The sequence below is a fragment of the Tachypleus tridentatus genome, chromosome 13 (assembly GCF_004210375.1).
Source record: "Tachypleus tridentatus isolate NWPU-2018 chromosome 13, ASM421037v1, whole genome shotgun sequence".
Lineage (NCBI taxonomy): Eukaryota > Metazoa > Arthropoda > Merostomata > Xiphosura > Limulidae > Tachypleus > Tachypleus tridentatus.
The window spans coordinates 67,746,712-67,771,124 of record NC_134837.1 but is presented as its reverse complement, the minus strand read 5'-3'; the positions used below and the strand labels follow the sequence as shown (position 1 = coordinate 67,771,124).

The 24,413-nt window shown below is 34.3% G+C and overlaps 1 protein-coding gene across 9 annotated transcripts in view; it reads left to right on the top strand.

The window, feature by feature from the left end:
* The window catches only part of LOC143240171 (transport and Golgi organization protein 2 homolog), a 54,276-nt gene extending 30,229 nt beyond the window's left edge, over positions 1 to 24,047 (top strand). For 2 of the 9 annotated variants that reach the window (XM_076482190.1, XM_076482189.1), the window contains 4 exons: positions 17,954 to 18,114; positions 19,104 to 19,220; positions 22,412 to 22,535; positions 23,900 to 24,047. In XM_076482190.1, coding sequence (XP_076338305.1) covers positions 17,970 to 18,114; positions 19,104 to 19,220; positions 22,412 to 22,535; positions 23,900 to 23,984 — 471 coding nt within the window. In that variant the 5' untranslated portion in view covers positions 17,954 to 17,969 and the 3' untranslated portion in view covers positions 23,985 to 24,047. Of the gene's footprint in view, positions 1 to 16,640; positions 16,848 to 16,879; positions 17,027 to 17,953; positions 18,115 to 19,103; positions 19,221 to 22,411; positions 22,536 to 23,899 lie in introns of those variants that run through there. The other 7 variants (XM_076482187.1, XM_076482195.1, XM_076482193.1 and 4 more) reach the window with 7 other exon arrangements.
* The last annotated feature ends 366 nt before the right edge of the window (positions 24,048 to 24,413 follow it).

Here is a 24,413-nt window from a genome sequence, read left to right as displayed (position 1 = left end):
CAATACAGGCCTGGATCTTTCTTATTTTGTTTATAAACACCGCTATCAGTTGCTGGCTTGAAATAGACTGAATAAAATATGATTACAAAACTGCACAGTGACTTTCCGAACACCCTGTATAAAATAGATCCCTTGATAACTGTTTCCTTTTGTTCTAATTTTAGTCGTAATCAAAAGCGATTGATCTGTTCACATTCCTTATCTAAAGTTATCTCTTCAACACTTAAACAGGACCGCTTCTACCCTGTACGTGAGTTTTACTATACCGTCAGCAGTCATTAAGAAGGGTCGTTCTCTATCGAACGTGTGAGTGAATAAAATTGAGTAGAGGCACCTTTCTATTGGCTGTTAATAAAATATAATTGAGAAACTGTTTTATATTAGAATATTCATTTAGTTTTGTAAAGTATGAGAACTGTGATAAGAAAAATAAAATTCAGGTGCTTTCAGTGTCACCTTTATCGGTCCGAGGGTGTCAGTAAAATCCCTGCTGGTTGGAGGATATCAGTGACACATTTACCAGTCCAAGGGTATCAATGATACTCGTATGGGTATGAGTCCATGGGTATGAGTGATACACCTGCTGGTCTGAGGGTGTCAGTGATACACGTACCAGTTTGACAGTGTCAGTGATACACGTACCAGTTTGACAGTGTCAGTGATACACCTACCAGTCTGACAGTGTCAGTGATACATGTACCAGTTTGACAGTGTCAGTGATACATGTACCAGTTTGACAGTGTCAGTGATACACCTACCAGTCTGACAGTGTCAGTGATACACCTACCAGTTTGACAGTGTCAGTGATACACCTACCAGTCTGACAGTGTCAGTGATACACCTACCAGTTTGACAGTGTCAGTGATACACCTACCAGTTTGACAGTGTCAGTGATACACCTACCAGTCTGACAGTGTCAGTGATACACCTACCAGTTTGACAGTGTCAGTGATACACCTACCAGTCTGACAGTGTCAGTGACACCTCAACAGGTCTAAGGATATTAATGACACTTCTACTAGTTAATACAATCTCACAAATATAGAGAAACGGGAAGTGCTATAAGCATACAGAATCCCTGGATTACATACTCAAGTACTTACGATATCTGCAGACATTCCTAATTTCGAACTACTGCTCACAGATAAGGCAACAAATCAGCAGCATCTTTTAAGGTTAAGAGACTGACTGTCACTCTTATAATGCTTCTATTGGCATGGTCCGAACCGAGAGCGAATCATTATTTGCTTCTTTGACTACATGATGAACCAAGAAACATCATGTTTTACGTTACTTGTATTTGGTGCATTCAAGTATTTGTGGAATACAAATACTGAGTATATTAAATATATGAAAGTTTTCAAGAAGTACATCTTTATTTTAGAACGTACAGCAAAGTGAATTCGTTATGAGAAAGCGTTTATCGCAATACTGCCTAAGGATGATGCAGTTTTGAGACCAATGACATTCCAGTCGAGATCTTCGAGGGCATGAATTCACAGCTCGCAACCGTGATATATTGAGAAAATTCTAATAGATAAAATACACGACGAAACGAGCCAATCTCAAACAAACAAACTACTCCTAGTAAGAGTCCCCTGTTATAGGATTTGTCTCTATTCACCCTTAGTTAACGGTCTTGGATGATCTGCCAATGATGTTAGATAATGGACAGAAATAAGTTCTGTAAAGACCAATAACAATGCGGATGTTGTTTACAGTCTGGTGGAATAGTCCACCTACTGATGGAAGATCCCGCTTGTACCAGTCAGGTTAAAAGAACTACTTTGGAAAGTAGATCTGCTAAAATTATTGAACGACTGAAAAACACACATTAGAATTGTGGGTGTAATTGTGTGTTTCCGACTCTAAACTGTACTTTTCCAACTTCAAAACCTCTCCGCACTTATGTGACGCCCCTCGCTAGTACAGCGGTATGTCTACGGATTTACAACGCTAAAATCAGGGGTTCGATTTCTCTCGGTGGATTCAGCAGATAGCCCGATGTGGCTTTGCTATAAGAAAACACACACACACACACACACTTATGTGACCCCAGAAGAAGTTGCAGTAATCCAGAATCTAAAAGAAGTTTGTTAAATTACAAATTACTTGTGAGTATGCTAGTCTAACAGTGTTTAACTGGAGGTTGGATAATGTGCGGAGAGAAAACTTAAGAACAGTGTATGCACTAAAAAAATAGTAGATTTGAAAATGCTTAAAGTGGAATTACTTTAAAATTCTTTAAAGAATTGTCAGTACAGATATACAGATTATGACTGAGAAAATTTCTCGTATTAATTGATAACTAATGTTGTATCTTTATCGTTATTATTGAATGTAATAGAAGGGCTTATTATCGAACATCTAGACCTTTAAAATGAAGAACCTGAAGTAGTGTTATACACATCAGAACAACCTTGAGCATTTGGATATAAATGAACTGTTCATCAGAGTGCAATAAAGGTTATGACATTTTTATCCAGTTGTCTTTCTGCGAGTTGAGCCTGGAATGGCTAAGCACGTAAGGCGTGCGACTCGTATTCCGAGGGTCGCGGGTTCGCGTCCGCGTCGCGTCAAACATGCTCGCCCTCCCAGTCGTGGGGGCGTTATAATGTAACGGTCAATCTCACTATTCGTTGGTAAAAGAGTAGCCCAAGAGTTGGCGGTGGGTGGTGATGACTAGCTGCCTTCCCTCTAGTCTTACACTGCTAAATTAGGGACGGCTAGCACAGACAGCCGAAAGTTGGCGAAATGTTTAAAAACCAATAGGCTTAATATTTAGGGTGAAAATCTCCCTAAAGTGCAGATTTTTTTCCTCTTTTAAAATATAATATTGTAAATATAAGTATTTTCAGAAAAATATTTTGTCTACCGTTGTTCAGGTCAACCGACGAGTTTTCAGAACCTCATTTCATAGGATTTCATAATTCATTGTTTACATGTGCCCAATAAAAACATGTTTAAGGTAGTCCACTAACACTGCTTAGGCCGACAAACATCACGTCAAAGTAAGTAATCGCGCACGTGTCATCGAATGTTCTAACTAAGAATGCGTACTGTAATACTGTAGCTGTTTCGACGGCAAATTATTTCGTATTACACGGTGAAAATAGCTCAATGTTCAGTTTACATAATGATAATAGTTTACGTTTCTACACATTTGTACAGTTCTGTCAGTTGCTGTAGGCCTTCTTTACAAAATACGTTTCCTTATATAAATCCATTGATTTGTACAAAGTAACTGTGATAGTTAACAGACTGACTGCTACACTCTTATCTGGAAATAACTTTTCACACACCACTATTATCTCGTATTTATGGCCCTGCATGCCCAGATGGTTAGGGCGTTCGACTCACAATTTGATGGTCACGGATTCGAATTCTTGTCACACGAAACATGCTCGTCCTTTTAGCCCTGGAAGCGTTATAATGTGACGATCAACCCCACTATTCGTTGATAAAAAAGTAGCCCAAGAGTTGGCGGTGGGTGGTGATGACTAGCTGCCTTCCCTCTAGTCTTACACTGCTAAAGTAGGGATGGCTGACGCAGTTAGCCCTCGTGTAGCTTTGCGCGAAATTCAGAACCAAACCAATCAATCTCTACTTAGTCATTAACCATCGCAAACGATGTTGAAAATATGGAGGTAACTGACGTCTGGTTCCCGCTATACTTACTATCATAGCCCAAACTGTCAATAACTTTACTAATAGCATTGTTACTGCATACATACGCTATGGTTCGGATTATTTGTTGATATTTTCTGACATGATGGTAGCAGTAAGTAGGAAGAAAATAATCGGATTATGCTACACAGGTATAGATATAACTGACAGAAAAGGAGATGTAATAAAGTGGGCCAGTAGAGATGGTGGTGTATGTAAGGGCTAATCATGTATTGATGAAGTGAAAGGCAGGTCAGAGGATCTAATTAATAAGTACAGGGGGTTGATGAAAACATTTAAAGAAATAGGAAATAACTTTATTTTGTCAGGGACACTGCCCAGAATTAACTGTGAATATGAAGTTACAATGAGGTCAGTAGGAGGTCCCCATTGGTACAGCGGTAAGTCTACGGATTTACAACGCTAAAATTAGAGGTTCGATTCCTCTCGGTGGATTTAACAGATAGTCCAATGTAGCTCTACTATAAGAAAAACGCACAAACACACACAGGTCACTAGGGCTAAATGCTAGGCCTAGGTTAGTATGTAAGGATGAGCAGATTGGCTGGTTGAACTTGTGGAAGCTTTTATGAAATGAATGGTTCACATTTAAATAGGGTAGAGGTTGGCTTGTTTGCTAAGTCTATTAACTCAGCTGTAATGGTAGTTTTGAACTAGGACTAGACAGTGGTGACAGCCAGGAAAACTAAATGTAAAAAAGAGGAAGAGAAAAGTTTAGTGTAGGAAATGAGTATAGAAGTAGTTATAAGGATAAGATAAATTGTTACAATTGTGATTGCTAGAAGTGTAATAAATAAAACATTATTTTAGAGCACTGGTAGCAATGGAGGATTTTGATGTAATGGGAATAATTGAAACATATTTAAACATAGATGATTTTGATAACAGATGTTTCTTTGAAATACAGGATTACTGGGTATTTAATTGGAATAGAATATTAAAAGAGGGAAGGGATTAGTGGCTTTATATGTAAAATATGAATTACATCCTGCTGAAATTGAGGATATCAAAGATAATAGCAAGCAGATTGAATTCATTTAGGTTTATATTAGTAGATAAAGGGAAAGGACTTTAAGTAGGAATTTGTAACAAACCACAAGATGACACTGATGAAATTAGTGATAAAGTTTACAATGAGGAGGTTAATATTTCAGCTGTTAATTAAGTCATGACTGTGGGTAATTTTTAATTTAAGACATATGGACTGGGAAATGCTAGATACAAACCATGAGGGAGAAAGGTTTTTTTTTATTGTTCAGGGTGGATTACTTCATCAATTAGTAAAAGAACTTACAAGAAATAATGGTACTTTAGATTTATAGTTAACTTTGAATATAGAAATGATTGAGAGAGTAGAAATTGGTAAATATGTCGGTGCAAGTGGTCATTTTTCTATTAAATTTAACATTTTACTGCATATAGAGATAAAAAATAATTATATTTTGGCTAAACATTTCAAATAAGAAAGAAATGGGTAGCTGCAAGAAACAAACTAGGTTGGCTAATAGAGAGTTTAAGAGATAAATAAAAGCATAACAAATTTAAATTAACTGGTATGATAAGTCACACCAAATTTAGAAGATCAAGAAAGTTGGTGAAAAAGAAATTAGGACATCAAAAATGATTATGAGAAGATTAACATGTAAAAATTAACAGCAAGGATGTCTTAAAATACATTAAGTGTAAACAAAATGTTAGAATAGGAATAAGGCCCTTGAGGGACGATAAAAGAAAGCTCATATCTGATGATTATATGATGGCTGGGTTATTAAATTTTGTTTTTTCTTTGGTTATTACTAAGGAAAATTTAAGCAGTATTACACATCTTGAACAGTTAGTTAATAGATGAAAATGAGATCAAACAAGATGACTACATTAGTTCTAAATTGGTTTGGAAAAAATTGAAAAGTTTAAAGAATGATAAGGCTCCTGGATCACATATTATTTCCTCACAGGTGTTCAAGATAATAAAGGTTGAATATGTAAACCACTTACTACTATTTTTTCTTAGTCCTTGAAGAGTGGGCAGGTACCAAAGAATTGGAAGTTAGTTAAAGTAACTCTGCTTTCTAAGGCAAATGAAAAAAAAATTGTCCTAGTAATTATAGACCTATTAGTCTTGCATCAGTTGTGGGAAAAGTTTTGGAAAGTTTGTTAAAAGATGCTCTGCAAAGTACTTTCATGAAGTTCAGAATGGTTTCTCTAAGAAAAAATCTTACCTTAAAAATCCTTTCACATTCTTTGAAAAAATTATTACTTATTTATATGAGAGTAAGAGTGTAGATTTGGTGTATCTGGATTTTCAGAAACTATTTGACAAGGTGTCACATGAAAGACGTGGAAAATACTTACATCTGTAGTTTTTGGGAATAAGTTAACCAATTGGATAGAAGAATGATTTAATGGAAGAAAGAAAAGAATTGTTATAAATGGAGTTGAGTTCAGTCAAACTGGATTAATGTCACACATTGGATACATCATGGTTCAGTCTTGATATCTTTCCTCATTTTGAGCTATATCAATAACACAGATGAAGGAACAGTCAATAAATTACTTAACTTTGGAGATGATATCAAAGTCTTGGGTGTTGCTTACTGTGAAGAGGATGCTACTGATTTACAAGATAATTCAGATCATGTATTGAGTTGGACAAACAAATGGCTGATAGGTTTTAATTGTAATAAATGTAAGATAATACATGTGGGTTATCATAATTTTAATTATAAGCACAGTCTGGATGGGAATAACATTAATTGTGTCATGAAAGAAAGAGATCTAGTCTGTTTATCAAGATTAATAGTTGTTGTAATCAGCCTGATTATCGAGATTAACAGATGTTGTAATCAGCCTGATTATCGAGATTAACGTTTGTTGTAATTAGTCCGAGATTATCAGTCTGTTTATCAAGATTAACAATCTCTGTTGTTGTAATGAGCCTGTTTATCAAGATTAACGTTTGTTGTATTGTTTGTTTGTTTTTGAATTTCGCGCAAGCTACACGAGGGCTATCTGCGCTAGCCGTCCCTAATTTAGCAGTGTAAGACTAGAGGGAAGGCAGATAGTCACCACCATCCACCGCCAACTCTTGGGCTACTCTTTACCGATGAATAGTGAGATTGACCGTAACATTATAACGCCATCATGGCTGAAAGGACAAGCATGTTTGGTGCGACGATGATTCGAACCCGCGACCCTCAGATTACGAGCCGGGACCCGTTTGTTGTAATCAGTTTGTTTATTCGAGGTAATGATCGTTCTGGCAAGTCTATTCATCCAAGACAACAGCCTTTATAACAGGTCTTCTTATCCAAAGCAACAATCTTTATATGTCTGTTAATCTAATAAAACGGTATTTAAAATAAGTATTTCGATTCAGTACAAAGGTTTCTATGATCAGTTTCATAAGATATACTAAATTTAATGTTGCAAAACTGAAACCCAAACTTCATTAAAGTGTGGGAACTTTCACTTCATTAATTTTTTTTTCCTTTTCAAAAGTTTTTTTTTATCATTCGTGATTACGAAACAGGTCATATAATGGAATAATGATTCTCAAGGTTATTTTATAAGATATATTGTAATAACAGAACAATCCACAATTAAAAGTCGTAAGACGGAGTTATCCATTATGAATAGTCATAACACTGAGACATATATTCATTATTAAACGCTATTATACCGATTTACTCACGTGTGAAGCAGCACAGATACCATGTCATTTCTAAATATCGTAATTTTTCATTTATTAAAATTAAAATCAAACGATAGAGATCATAACTCAATATAAAGTAGGTTTTAGTTTAAATTCAGAATAATAATATCACTTACATACACACATTACTCTTGATCGGACCTTCTTAATTTGTACTCCAACTTTTACCTAAGCCTACCAAATATATTTAACTAATTGTTGTGAAGTATGTATCACTACAGAAAACGTTCTTTGTATCATGTTAATTATAATTTTATTGTATATGGTTCACAATGTACAATTCTTACTTATCTATTAACACATCACTCATGTCAATACATATACTTCTATGTCAGTACGTTTTAAATTATTCTACACCTTTCAGTTTGTTTGTTTGTTTGTTTGGAAATTTCGCACAAAGCTACTCGAGGGCTATCTGTGCTAGCCGTCCCTAATTTAGCAGTGTAAGACTAGAGGGAAGGCAGCTAGTCATCACCACCCACCGCCAACTCTTGGGCTACTCTTTAACAACGAATAGTGGGATTGACCGTCACATTATATACCTTCCAACGGCTGGGAGGGCGAGCATGTTTAGCAATGTATTTCTGAGAACAGATATCAACAGTACGCAATATGACGTCACGACGGTCTATATGTTTGTTTCACCTCGCATGGATGAACAAGGACGTTCCAAAAGGAAATAATATACGGTTTCGTTAAACTTTATAAAAAATTACCAATTTTTCGTAACCTCTCACTGACTTTCAACAGCAGCAGTTAAGATACTTTGTAGAAGGAAGTGAGAAATTAGTTTCACCTTATCAACCATCCAGAGTTCATAAAAATATTTAGAATTCCAAACATTTTTTCTTGAAAATAACACGCACTTATACGTCAGTTTTTTATCAACGAACTTTCAGTAGTTTCAGTGTGCTGGTGGCGTGTAAATTTGCATGGAGAGACCCGCGAAACCAACCTAAACATATGACACCGCCCTGCGATGGTTTTTATTGGCTTGAAATGTTTACACGTTTTGCGGTACTTCTTGTATGCGGAATCAAAAGATAATATTCATTCATTTCTCCACTGCGTACAGATTTTTCACAAAACATCGTAAGTGACTTTAAAAAAGTGAATTATTTTTTTTAGACTTAAAATGTTAACCATCACTGGTTGTAGATTTATTTAGACTAATCGTTAGTATATTAAACGGATAATAAGGCCGCAGGACCTCTCACCTTTGTTTGTGAGTGCACTTTGACATTAGTTTTTTTTTCAATATTATTTATTCATTTCTGTGTCATCAAGAAGTTGTGTAAATGATCCAGACATGTTCTATTTGTGACAAATTTATTATAAAATTGATCTTAGGAATATTTGTTTTCTTTTTTCTCCTGGTTTCTAAAATATCCTATGCGCGTGACGTCATGTAAGCATTACCAACAAGCCTAAAAGTAAACACCTATATTTTGGACTTAGCTAAGATACAATCTATTCTTTGATAAATTGTTTAGGCAGGGTATTCATCATGAAACTATGTAGAATGTTCAAAAGTCTTCCGCCTTTCGAAACGTCGTCCTCTACACTTGTGTCTTCACAACAGGCAGTTGCCATCTATTCTACAAAGTTTCAAGATACACCCTAGTATTCCTAGCATGGTCAGGTGATTAGGGCTTTCGATAGTAATCTGAAGGTCGCGGGTTCGAATCCCCGTCATACCAAACATGCTCTCCTTTCAGCTGTGAGGACGTTGTATAATGTGACGATCAATTCCACTATTCGTTGGTAAAAGAGTAGCCCAAGAGTTGTTAGTGACAAGCTGCCTTTTCTCTAGTCTTAAGCTGCTAAATTAGGGACTGCTAGTTACAAGCAATCTAGTAATCACAGTGTAGTTGCTGGTATTGGGATGAAATACTTGAAATGATAATTAAGTGTGCAACATTTAGTTATACAAACGATGAAACAAATAATCTGGAGTTATCGTTTTATAGATTCCCAGAAGATCCAGTTCGCAGAGTTAAATGCCAGTAAAATGTACTAGACCCAAACAACACCGACAAGACTTGGAAACCATCATCTTACTATGAACTATACAGTTACCATTTTACATCCGGTTAGTGTTGCTTGTATATACCATGCACCTTGTCACAATTAAATTGCACAGATCCTGATAAAATCTGTAGCTTGTAAATATTTGGTACTTCCAGTTATCCAAATACCTTGGTACAGGCCCACACAAGTAGTGACAGATGGTAGGACCCAGTGGGCAATATTAAAGTTTTATCGAAAAAGTGGCACAACAGGTGATCTTAAAATACAGGGATTATTTTACACCTGAAGAAAGTAGTCTTACTGTACAGGAGTGCTTAAAATGCAATACAATACGACGAAGTATATCTAGATTGTGAATTTCTACAGATAGAACATAAAAATAGGCCTAGTCACTAAAAACAACATCGAATTACCCTCGAGTAAACTGTCTAGTTGGATGTCTTGTACACTTTCCACAGTCTAACTTCGTGCACCCGACCAGCCACAAAATACTTGTAAGCATTAAGGCTTTTATTAGCTTCGAACTACTTTCCGGTGTTAATAGATGTTGTTAGGACTAAATAATTTATAATATCTGTATTCTCTCTCTCTATCTGTATGGGTATTTGGGTATTGATGTTTGTCTACTCAAGAGGGTCAGGTTTCTTTAACCTCTTCCTCCTTCCTTCAGATTTTGGTTTTTTTCAACTGTCAAGCGTATTTATATAGTACACGAGGGCCAGAGTAACCCGCACTTACTCAGGCCCCTTTCAGGGCAATGTCCATGCACGATCTATACATACACTTGGTGCAAAGAAAACATTTCTCTTATAGTTCCATAGATTATTTACACTTTCATCATTTAGATATTAAGTAGAAAACGTTTACATATAAAACCCTTTCAATGTCTTGAAATTAATCTCTAAACTAATGTGGAGTCTAGTTAATAGGTGGCCTTTTATTATTATTTTTATTTATTTATTTTTATTAACAAAATATATATTCACTGGGGAAAGGTGTTTAGGTCTATCATCATCATGTAAACAATACCTGTCAAGTTCACTCACTAGTTTTTTTTATCTCCAATTTTTATTAAAATAATTTATTGTACTATGTTGGAGTCTATCTGCTATTGTTTCGATATGTGCGTATTTATGCATAAATTCGGAACATGTTGTTCTAGGTACTTTATAAACTGTTGTGAGTAGTGTATTTTGTATTGTTTGTAGTTTTGTTTGAAGTAGTTTTTTGCTTACATTTATCCATGCAGGAGCTGCATAGTCAATGACGGGTCTAATGTATGTTTTATATATTTTCATAATGATGCCTGCCGTAGTTCCACTGTTTTTGCCAGATAGACTCGTAGCATAGTTTGTTTTTCGCCAAATTTTTGTTCTAATACAATTTATGTGGTTTACCCACGTAAGTTTTGAATCAAACGTAAGTCCTAAGAATTTTGCTTTTGTAGCAATTTGGAGTTGTTCACCATTCATGTAGGTCTGTGGTTGTGAGTTTTTATGTTTAGTTAATTTTGTGAATACTACTAGTTGTGTTTATTTTGATTCTGTTTTTTTTTGTTGCAATATTCACTTATTATATTTAATTGTGGTTGTATGTTTGTGGCTGCTTTTGCTGGTGTTGGTGCACTTTTCCAGATTGCTACATCGTCTGCGAACTGTGATGAGTATCCATTATTTGGATCTTTCAGAGGCATATTATTCACGTACATGATGAATAAGATAGGACTAACTACCCTTCCTTGAGGGACACCAGCTTCTGGAGTGAAACTTTATAAGAATGTCCCTTCAACATTTATTCTATATGCTCTGTTTTCCAGAAAGTTTGATAGCCAGCGAATAGTTTCCCGCGGTAGTCCCATTTGTTGCATTTGGAACCGGAGACCGTTATACCATACAGTGTCGAATGCCTCCCCAATATCGAGAAAACAAGCGACAGTGCATTCTCGTTTATTAAAACTATCTACAATTGATTCGGTTAATCTGACTAAGTGGTCTGATGTTTGTCTGAATTTTCTGAAACCATTTTGTTCTTCTGATAATTTTGATGTTATCTCCAGGAGTGCGGAGAGTCTGTTACTAATTATTTTCTCTATAATTTTTCCTACACAATTGGTCAGGCTGACTGGTCCGTAGCTATTTGGATTATTGGCTGTCTTTCCTTTTTTATGGAACATTAATATATTTGCATGCTTCCAAGAAACCGGGATATAACCAGAATATATTGATAGATTAAAAATTGCTGTAAGATGTTCAAATAATTTCGGAGTGCCTTTCTTAAGAAGAATGGCTTGTATACCATCTTCTCCTGGTGATTTATTTTTGGTGTTTGTTATTACTTCTATGAGTTCTTGTGCTGTAATTGTGTTTGTAAGCATTGTGTTTGTGTAGTCGTTTGTGTTGTTGGTTTGATAATTATTTAAGTCTACTGGGAAGAGTGGTTTGAATAATTCACTCTTGTTCATTATGAAGTTATTTACTTTATTATAGTAGTATGTGTTCATGTCTGGGTCGTTATTTGATTTTGAACACATTTTCGTTGTTTGAAAGTTTCGTTTTTTATTTATTTGTATATGCTGTGGTATTATTGTGCTCTAAAAGTGGGCATTTTCTTGTTGTTGTATCTGCATTCGTTAGTCTTTTTAGTTGTGTCCAAAATTGTTTCGGATCTGTTTTTTCGTTAAGTTTGGTAAAGAAGTCGTCCCAATTTTCTTGTTTTAATAATTTAATTTCAGCTCTACTTTGGTTTCTTATTCTGTTTATTTGTGTTTTTAATTCGTCATTTCTTGTGTCCATATATTGTCTTCTTAATTGTTGTCTGTGCTTAAATAGTATTAATAGGTGTTTGTGAGGTTTCCATGTGCTACTTTTAGTTTTATGTTGTTGTTTTGGTATTGTCTGATTAGCTGCGGTTTAAAGGCATTTCGTAATTATTTGACAGTAATTATCAATATCTATTTTATTTTTAGCTATTGTTATAATTTTGTTTGGCAATCGATAGTCTAATTGTTTTTGGTATTCTTTCCAATTTGCTTTTTTGTTATCGAATTTTTCTTTTCTATGTATAATATTTTTATGGTGGGGGTGAGATCGAAGACACACCATAATCTGTATTCTCAACCTAAGGGTTGGTTTGGTTTGAATTTCGCGCAAAGTTACACGAGGGCTATCTGCGCTAGGCATCCCTAATTTGCAGTGTAAGACAAAAGGGAAGGCAGCTAGTCATCACCACCCACCGCCAACTCTTGGGCTACTCTTTTACCAACGAATAGTGGGATTGACTGTCACATTATAACGCCTCCATGGCTGAAAGGGCGAGCATGTTTGGTGCGACAGGGGTTCGAACCTGTGACCCTCAGATAACAAGTCGAACGCCTTAACTCATTTGGCCATGCGGGACCTGTCTATAAAGGAGGTGTAATTTATGTTTTTGTTTTTAACGAATACAGTATTACTTATATGTAATAACTGCATAATATTTACAGACGGCTCAATACATGGTTATATTTATTTTCACGTACTCAATTACACGTTTAATATTGATAATACATCATATAATCGATATATGAAACCTTTGGTACTTTGTGAAACATCACAATATAACTTTATATCCAAGACCCTATCCCATAAATACACGTCCCCGGTAATTAATTAGAAATTTTTATAGAAATCACTACCACCAAAACTAGCTTTATGTTCAGTGACCAAAAACTACCTACAAATAAAGGGCCTAAATATGGGGAATCCCGTGTCACCATTTCTAACCAACATTTTTATGACACAGGTTGAATCTCAAGCGATCAATTCAGCCTTATATCCACCACTATACTGGTACAGGTATGTTGAGGACATAATTGCTGGAGTCACATCTACAGAACACACACTTAATTTTTATTAGCCACGTTAACTCTATATACACCAACATTAAATTAAGTTCATTTGTGAACAGGAAAAAAAGTAACCACATAGCATTTCTCAACCTCAAGAGCACTGGGACTGATACACAGTTCAAAACAGAAATACACAGAAAAATCACCCGTATTGGACTATACATTTCCGAGAGTCAGCACTTGAAACAAAACCAAAACTCAACATATTAAGAAACCATATAGACAGCGACAAAACTATGTTCACCTGATAAAATTAACGGTGATATCAACAAAATAAAACAACACTTCATCAACTTAAATAAATTTCTTTCAAAAACTGTTGAAACAATTATACTCACACACCTAGATCAACAACACAATCAACAACATACAAACAATAATAAATCATAGGATACTTACAGAACTTTACATTCCTGCATACAGTATGTTTCCGACATCAGCGAAAAAATGACCAACATTTGGAAAAAAACAACAAGAAACTTATAACAAAGCACAACATTCCAGTAAACATCAAATTTATTTAAAAATCAGATACAAAACTAATGTCCATACTATGTAAAAACTACACTGACAAACACAACACCAACATAATTTATAAAATATAATGCAACAAACGCCACTACTTCTGTATAGGAGAAACAAGAAAAAAATGGAAACTAGATTCAAATAACACACACACAAACACCTTCACACGTTTTTGAACATTGCAAATCAAATAAATACAACACAACCATAGAAACCATCCAGGTACTAAGTAGGGAAAGAAATATAAACAAACGCAAAATCAAAGAAACCCTACTTATGCAACAACTAAAACCAAAATTAAACCAATACAAACGAACACCTTTATACCTATACTAATTAATAACCTAACATTTAACTGCAACGCCGCCTACAATCCCGTTCTCGTTTACACACTCGTCCCTAAGATATGCATGCGACCGGCAACTATCAGTTGCAAACTCTCTTTTTGTTAACCTGAAAATGATTTCAGAAGGTCGAAACGTTGTTCTCTACTTTATTTTAATAAAAGCTTCAATACTCATTCCAGCCGTCTTGAGATACATTTTTATTTCAAGTAGGCTTCTTGTCATCACGAGATGACGCTACTGTTCAGACGATGTAAAACACTACAATCAGTTTCATTCATCTACCACTCGATTCCATCCAGAAACATAGGGCCGCAATCACTTGCGGTTTCATGAACAGGTATTTAAGTGAGTAGGTTGTTAGCCCACTGCACCGAGCCGTCCCTAATTTAGGAGTGTAAGACTAGAGGGAAGGCAAGTACTCATCACCACCCACCGCCAACTCTTGTACCAACGAATAGTGGGATTCACTGTAACATTATAACGCCCCCACGGCTGGAAAGGCGAGCATGTTTGGCGCGACTCGGGCGCGAACCCGCGACCCTCAGACTACGAAGCGCACTAGGCCATGCCGGGTCTTATAATCACTTTACTGTAATCATATTGATACTGTCAGCTATGGTGAAGTGTAACTTTGATTGAGTGACTTCATTATTCTTAACAGGTCAAAGACTGGCTAAGTCGTCACCTTACATATTTATTACAAAAACCAATATCTGTGGTTACGAGAAAACCCACTTGTAGAGAAAATTATATATTTACAAACGGCTGGTATGGATAGAAAAAGCACCAGTAGAGGAGCGAACAAACTTTGTGAACCTGACGATGACCAAATAAGGTTGAAACGTTGTTCGCTCCTCTACTAATGCTTTCTCTACCCATACCAGCCGTGTTTAAATATATAGTAAGCCAATATGTTACAAATTTTCAAGAGAGCCGGTGATCGTTTCAAAGATAGATGGATAATATCAAGCCGACGTCGTTTACTCAGTCTGTGACATGGAAGACTATTCAAAAATCCCCAACCAAGTATATTTTCAGTTCAAAGATGGCGATCAAATATGTAATAGTAAAGTGCATTCTAAAGATGGTTGGTATGAGTATTAAATCTTCAATTAAAATAAAGTACAGAACAGCGTTTCGACCTCCTTAGATCATCTTTAGGTTAACAAAGTGAAACTTTCTGTTAAATTTATTTATAGAACTAAAATAGAAAAATAACAAAATGCACGTTTTTAGACTAAGAATATCATCATTTCTAAAGTAGGTGGTATGTACCAATTAAAGTAGGTGGTGTGTACCAATTAAAGTAGGTGGCATGCAACAATTAAAGTAGGTGGTGTGTACCAATTAAAGTAGGTGGTATGCACCAATTAAAGTAGGTGATATGCACTAATTAAATTAGGTGGTATGCAGCAATTAAAGTAGGTGGTATTTACCAATATAACAAATAAATAATTAAACCATCACTAGCAGAAGGTTTAATAACACAGGGTTGTAGAGTTGGTTTTTCTATTGCAGAGTTTTAAAATTACGTGGTGAATATAGTTTAACGTCTAGTCCATGTAATAATAACAAATTAGTTGATTTCATTTTCTTCCTTAACGTTTTTACAAGCTTGAGCACTTATACATTATCGTAAGTAATTATAGGTCTGCGTTGCAAATGACATTTAACCTCTTTAAGTTTAACAAAAGGTGAACTTGTATAAACTATCTTAATAAGCACAATAGGAAACACAGTTACAAGTATTTCACCAAAACATACCAACAGATTCAATCTCTATCTTGATTTAACTTTTAGCTTTGCTCACTATTTTCTTGAATATCTTTCAACTGACTATACTCTTAAAACAATTATTCCTAATTTATAATCTAATTTCGAATGTACTAGAAAACTTGACACTACATCCGTAATATTCTCTAGACGTTCTAGGTTTGTCTTAACATAAATGTGTAATATAACAAAACATACTAATTACAAAATTAAAATTATAGTTTACAACAAGAGAAATAGGAAGTAATATAAATCTGACTTCATTGTAAATGAGAGAGATTGGTAAATTTGCTTCTCTAGAAAATAAAAAAAGAAATAGGCTTTATTTGCAACAAGTAATGTTGACTTGTGAATTTTCCAACAGGTAAATACAAAGTTGGATATCTTCCCATACATGACAACTTCTTTTGATGGCTGGCTACTGGACAATGAACTAACTACTTAAGAGGGTATCCAACGTGTTACAAAGGATGCTATATCTGAACCTAGACATAATATGTTACTCGTTATGGTGACCGAAGGAAACCTTTAAAGTTTGTACAGATTAAAAGAATAGATGACAAAAAAATTGGTATCGATTGACAATGTTATAGCACACCCACAGCTACAGAGTGCGTAGCGCGTTTTTCCGGTATCTGGCAGGGTGTTATAAACCTTTCAGATCCACGTTTTGAGTTCGCTAACCACCAGGTTATGCCTTTCCTAAAAGTTGTAGTATAATAATGATGTTATGTTCTATTATTCGCAAAAACAACAACAACAAAAATTATACTTTACGTTGCAAAGAGGGCGCTACAAGACATTAACAATCCATGTACTACGTTTAGGATTTTTAGGTGATAGAAGTGTATAACTTAGGGAATAAATATACATTTAAAACTCATTGGTGAAACATTTTGCATTTTTTTTTTTTTCCAATTATTGTTATAGTTTTAAATAGTGTATTAATGTTAATAATTCATTTATGATTTATAGTTGTTACTTTGTGATGACATCAAGTCACAGTTCATGTGTAACTTGTGTAAATATGTTGTAATTGTAACTTTGGGTGAAACTCGAGCAAAAGTAAGAATATAATTTTAATATTGAACAGCAACAATCTGTACTATATGTTGAGTGTAAGAATAAGGTACAGTTCGACTGTAACTTGTAAGACGTCAGTTAAATTTTTGTAGTATATTCTTTTCTTACACGCAAATGATTTTTTAATTTAACATGAGACTCAGGTTTCAAGTTGAAACTGAAAGATTGTTGTAGTTTTCGTTCTTTACATTATTGTTTCGTTCTTATTTTCAGCAATTTCCATGTTATTATAAGTATATTTTATCCAGCAATTTTCTTATTAATCTCAAAATTGTGATACTTGTTAAGAGCTTTAACTGTTTATTCTTCAAGCTTGGAATACTACAATAAAGACAGTAACAACAAAAATGTACAGATGTTAGGTTGTTAACGTCTAAAGCGTTTCTATAAGATAAAAGTTTTGACCAACTTAGCTATTGAACCTATAGTTGCTCTGTTCTAAGGTTCTCTATCCTGTTGTTTTTAATGCTTGTTTGTTTTCTACTATATGGTTTAATGTTTTATTTATCATTTGCTGATTTGACTATCTTTGTGAGACTGATTGACATACCCTGTTTTTGTATAACAGGCTCTGTACAATAATAATAATAATAATAAATATTTTGTAATTCCTTAAACCCTCAGATGTTTTCCACCATTTCATGCTGATGTGTCACACTTAATTGTAAATCATTAATTTCCTTTTGCTTCTGATACATGTTTGACATTCAGTGAAGTCCATTCAAACATTTAACATGTAGTGAATTAAATAACTTATTATGTACATAATATGGCTGGTGATTAACAAACGCTTTGTATGATAAATTTAAGGAATATAATTTTAAAAATCAGGTTAGTTAATTGTTAAAATGATCACTTGTACATTTCAACAACTTGTTTATTGATCTTTATTTCTCATTAATCCACTAGCTCGTATCTATCTAGCATGTGTCTCCTCTTCCTAAGTACCAGTGAGAATCCTGCACCAGATGGCTATTACCTTGTATTATTGAACGTTAGGGATGAATACTACCATAGGCCAACTTTGGATTGTCACTGTTGGAAGGACTATCCTGTAGAAGTTTATGGAGGTATTGTGGAGCTAATAATTATTATTAAACTTAATTATAAGAACCATTTTATGTTATAATGTTTGCCTTTTAAACATTAATTGATCCATTTAACCAACTTGTTAATATTAATTTTATTTCATTATAAAGTTTTGGTTTATCTCTAGGCTTCAAAAGATTGCCTAGTAATTGTGTGTGTTGTAAGTCTTAAGAGGAATGTTTCCAACAGATATTCTGCATTTTATTTATGATGAAAGCAGCTGGAGAAGTGACATCAGTGTGAAGACTTTATACACATATGTTAATCAGTGTTTTGATGATAGTCTTACATATTTTGTCTGACTATTAATCATATTTTAAACATTAAATAAGATTAACACAGTGTTAAAATGATATTATTAAACTTATATTTGATTAACTTGGCACACTTGTATGTATACATAACACCTCATCCACAAACAAAATCATGTTACTGGTATTTGAAAATAAATGAACTAAATTTTGTAAATATAGGTTTTAGACCACTTGGTTAATCAATTGGCTGATTCTAATAATAATGAAAAAATATTTATGCCTTATCATTTTATTTTCAGTTATAGACATAAAATTAAAAATCTTTTATGAATCTCCTTTCAGAGGTTTGAACAACCTGTCTTAGGGTTTTTCTCTTCTTTTCACAGTTCTGGATAAAGATCATGGAAAGGAAGGAGTAACATGGTTATATGAGATTTAATCAGCGTATTTCACAGTTACTTTCTATTCTCACAGGTAGAGATAATGGAAAGGAAGGAGTAACATGGTTATATGAGATTTAATCAGCGTATTTCACAGTTACTTTCTATTCTCACAGGTAGAGATAATGGAAAGGAAGGAGTAACATGGTTATATGAGATTTAATCAGCGTATTTCACAGTTACTTTCTATTCTCACAGGTAGAGATAATGGAATGAGGAACATGGTTAGCTGAGGTTTTATCAATCTATATGAGGGTTTTTTTTCTGGTCTTTCAGGTAGAGATAATGAGCCTGGAAAGGAAGGAGGAACATGGTTAGCTGCAAGTAAGACTGGTAAAGTTGGGGTTTTGTTGAATATTTTGCAGAAACCTGACAAAAATAAAAAAGGAAGAGGTATGTGAGAATAAAGTTAATAAAGTTCTAACAGAACATGTAACCGAGAGTTTAATATTGTTAGATATATATTTAATTTGTAAACCAGAATTAGTGTTTACCATCATGTAATGTTTTGAAATGAAATTTTACAATTATTATGAACAAATGAAGCTCATTAGAAGATCTGGTAACCATAATGCTAAGTTGATGTCAATTTAATCATGCTTTTGATGCTTGAAGTTCCAAAATATTTTTAAAAATAAGATGTTTTTTTCCATTTTGATATTACCTAAATGTGACTTTCCATGCAGTTGTTAGGTGAAATTCCAATATAATATTTTACTTCGACTTTTATATGCTTTTTTTATTTAAGAATGAAAACAGTAGGACTAGAAGACACAAATATAAATGTTGCAAGGGAAGGAGTTATCTTCAGTGAAGACAGTTTTATTTTACTAACAGAGTGGTTGGCCTTTTGGAATGGGATGCCTTCTGATGTCATACAGGCATTAAATGTTTAAGTTTAAGGAAAACCTTGATATAGAATATGAATGACAAGTGATGGCATTGAGATTTTTTTTTTTAGTTATTGTAATTTAGTTTAGAAGATGGAACAGCTGATATGGACCAATTGGTCCCATGTTGTCCTAAAATCTTATATTACCTAAATGTGACTTTTAAGTACAGTTGTTAAGTAAAATTCCAGTATGATATTTTACTTCTGCCAACAAAAAGCCTTCTTGAATTACACTACCTTTTATCTGGATAAATTTTCACTCATATTTAGCCTTAATACTTGCACTTATTTCTTTATAACGTAAATGATTATATAGCAACCCTCTGCTAATGTGACTCTATCATAACTAGCACACTCTCTAACCTTGCTGCTGTTAACCATTTTTTTGGTTAGCAGTCTTAATGAATTAGACATATTTTTTTAATGTTTCTAGTTTAGTTATATAATTAGTTACAATAATTAACTCTTCTTTCCTCTTCCAGTTTTGTGAATTATATACTTGCAGTTTCAGTTCTTATGACTATTAACCATTTTTTTGGTCAGCCAACTGTCACCCATCATCACTAGTACATTTTGATACATAAATAGAGCTTAGTTTAGGAACCTTTAGATACCTGTATAACCATTTCTCCTCCCTTACAGACCAGTTTCGACTGGTGGTTAATCACAACTATACACTTGATGATGGTTTCCTACCTCCTTCTCATCCAGAATGTCACCTTTTACAGATGTTTCTTTTTTTGATAGAAGGGTATATTCTGATAATCAGGAGGATTTGTGGATTGGTATCTATTCAAGTCCTCTCTCCATATTATTCTTGGAACTTCTGGCTGTCTATTGGGCTTTACTCCACTTCCTGCAAGCTTCTAGGAGCTGGTTGGGGGTGGTTTCCTCCAATGTTTCTATGGTAGTCTCATACCTCACCAGACAAGGGGTACTTGGTTAAGAGACTTCTTTTTTCTTCTGTTGGATCTTCTTTGTTGGACTCACTACTATCCCATTACTTTTTTGAATCTCAATCTTTTTGTCTTGAACCTAGTTGTGGATGATTTATCTAATCCTTACAGAATTCTCCCTGCAATGTATTTTTCAGATCTACCTACTTCCCAGGTTTTGTATGCTTTGTGGGGTGTACCAAATTTGGATGCTTTTACCACTCTTCTCAATACACTACTTCCCCAGTTTTGGTCTTCTATTCTTCACCTTCTGTTGGGAGCAGTCAGTGCTCTCAGTTGGCATTGGTGAGACTGGTACAAATATGCATATCCTCATAATCATCTCCTCCCATGTGTCCTTGCCACACCTCTCCTTTAATATTTTTCTTATTACCCTTTTGAGTTGAATTTACCAGTTAATTTGTTTACCACGTCTCTTCTCTTCTCTTTTGATAATTGTGACATTGTGTTTATTTTTCCTTCCAAGCAGATCCATCACCTTACCATGTCACTGGTTGCACGTCATTGTGAGACATCATCAGTTCTGTAACTGTTTATCTGTAGATGGTAAGTACTCTATTTTATTTTATTTTTCTCTACAGGGGTCTTTATTGCATATTTGGATCTTGCTTTATGGTGAGTGTTATGGTTGGAGCAGGATCAGCCACATAAGTTCTCACATGTGTTTTGAATGTACCCTCCTTCCACTACAGAATGAACAATGAATTCCCAATACTGCCATGTTTTGGACTGGAGATGCAATCTTAAATAGCAGTCCATATTTTTACTGAATGTCAGTTCCCATGGGATCTGGTATTGGTTGTAGCTGGATGAGATATGTGGATTCTTGCTTGCATAATCTAGTTACCTTCCTCCTCCTGTGGACTGGATGAAAATGTTCAGTACTGCCAAGTTTTGGACTGGAGAGGAAAACTCTCCTGGGCTCTCCACCTTCCTACCATCTGCTGGATGTCAGTTCCCAAGGGATCTTATGTTGGTTATGTTGGAGAGGTGGGTTTTTGGTACAAAAGTCCAGGTCTGCTGTCCTAGTACTAGAGCTAGATCTCTGTATTTTTGTGGAGGAAAGTGTTAGAGAGACTGTAGGAGCTCACTGTTAACTTCAATTCACAGTGGAAATAAAAGAATGTGTGCAGAACTTCTATACTTAACAGTAGTCTCGCCCGTGTCATGTTATCATTGCTTCCAGTGGAAAGATTTCCTTCCAATTACATGTAACAGTCATAATCAAAAATCCGAAAATGATCAAAATACAATGATGAAATAGTAGAGCTAAAAATGTTACTTTTAGCTAAGATAAAAGAAATTTAATTTAAATAAAACAAACAAGGTTTTTTTTTCACATTCAAATAAATAATCAAGCTCAGGTAGCCTATAGTTGCACTTGTATTTAAACACAGTGTCCAATTAAGCTGGAATAACAGTTGTGCAGTTATAATGAAATATCTTTGTTAATATGCTAGTGTCACTGAACTGGAGAAATAGAGAAGATAGGTACACAATTCCAATGTGCTTTTACATGGATTACCAGAAGGGAAAGGTGCACATCAAACAAACATAGTAAAAGCATTTGAAGGTTAATAAAGCTTCTCCAAATACCTTCCAGTCTTCATAAAAGTTTGAAATAACATCATGAGAAGTCAAGACGTAATGTTTTATGATATTTATACAAAATATCCTAATGTTAATTCTTTATTATATCATGTTACATTTTCGAAGTTCTTAAAAAAATGAAACAGTTGTTTCAGGATATCTCGTTGTGGATTATGTCACAAGTCAGAAGGATGCTGCTTCATACTTAAAAGATGTTCAGAAAACTGGAAAGGATTACAATGGATTTACTCTAGTCACTGTTGAGATGAAGTAAGTTTTTGTATACCTCTCAATAAGTTATTGTATTATCTTACATTTTTCATTCAGTAACGTGGTAATTGAAATTGTTAAGGTTTATGGATTGGATATTAGCTAATGTAACTCCTCTTTTCAAGGAAAGAGATAAAAATTGTCCCAGTTATTATAGATGTATTAGTCTTACATCAGTTGTGGAAAGAATGTTCAAATGTCTGATGAAAGATGTTATACAAATTAATCTAACAAGGTTAAGAATTTTATTGGAATGTCAATGGGGTTTTACTGATGAAAAATTTTGCCTTATGAATCTTTTGACATGCTTGGAAAAGGTTACTCTTTTTGCAGATGAGGGTTAGAATGTATATTTGGTGTATCTTAGTTATTAGAAAGCATTTGACAAGGTGTCATATAAAAGATTTGTAAAAAAAAGTATTTCTGTAGATGTGGAGGATAAATTAGCAAATTGTATAGAAAAAGGATTAGGCAGAAGAAAGCACAGGGCTATTAGAAGTAGAATTTAATCAAATTGGATTAGTGCTACAAGTGAAGTACATCAGGGTTCAGTCTTGATATCTTTGCTCATTTTGAGCTACATCAATAACACGGATGAAGGAACAGTCAATAAATTACTTAACTTTGCAGATGATATCAAGGTCTTGGGTGTTGCTTACTGTGTAGAGGATGCTACTGATTTACAAGATAAGTCAGATCATGTATTGAGTTGGACAAATAAATGGCTGATAGATTTTAATTGTGATAAATGTAATGTAATACATGTGGGTTATCATAATTTTAATTACAAGCACAGTCTGGATGGGAATAACATTAATTGTGTCATGAAAGAAAGAGATCTTGGTGTAATAGTTGGCCACCCTATAAAGCCATCCATGAAATGTGCTGTTGTTAGCAGTAGGGCAAATAGTACTTTAGGTTGTATCAACAGAAATATATAATACAAGTCTAAAGAGATTATAATTCCATTGTACATGTCACTAGTTAGGCCACATTATGAATATTGTGATCAGTCTTGTGCTCCTTATATTCTGGTACATAATAAATAGGATGTTGTTCTAATGGTATTTGCTCTGTTTTGTTACTGCATCTGTAATTAAGTCTAAAGGCTTATAATGTTAAAATTCAAGTTTCAATACCCATTGTGGATTTAGCACAGATAATTCATTGTATAGTGTTGTGTATAAAAAACACATTTTTGGGCCATGTACATATTTATTTACATATTTTTAACATAATTTTGGTCATAAAACCTTTATGCAATTTTATATAACATTTTAGAGAATCTAGATGTCAGCTTGATTTTTTGTGTGTCTAAATTCAAAGGTGAATAAGTAAATGTTCTGGCTTATATCTTGTTACAGGTCATCTGTTGGACTATCTACAGCCTTTTTGAATAACGTATCTGATGAATCCCCCCAACATATTCCTCCAGGTAATGTTATATAATCACACACACACATTTAAAATGGAACCTCCCTCAGACAGTCATGTTTACATACACTGTGTGTTTTCCTTTATGTGTTATATTAGATTTTTAAAAGTATTTGTGAAATATATGTTTGTGTATGTATATTGGATATGTAATTAGGTATTTCTAGCTGTATCGAAAGTTTTCAGGTATTAGAGAATGACTTGGATCAATGCATAATTTGGACAAATATTTGGGAAATGGCCTGTAATTATAGTAAGTGTAGGGTTATGCATTTAGGATAATGTAACGTGGGTCACAAATTTTATATTGGTGATTATGTTAAAACTAAAAATCATAGAAGTGAACCATGGATGAGAAGGAAAGTTTCAGAGCTACTGTAGCAAAAGTAGATACTCTAAAGCAATGGAGGGAACCATGACTAATAAAGAATTTTATTGCTAGGA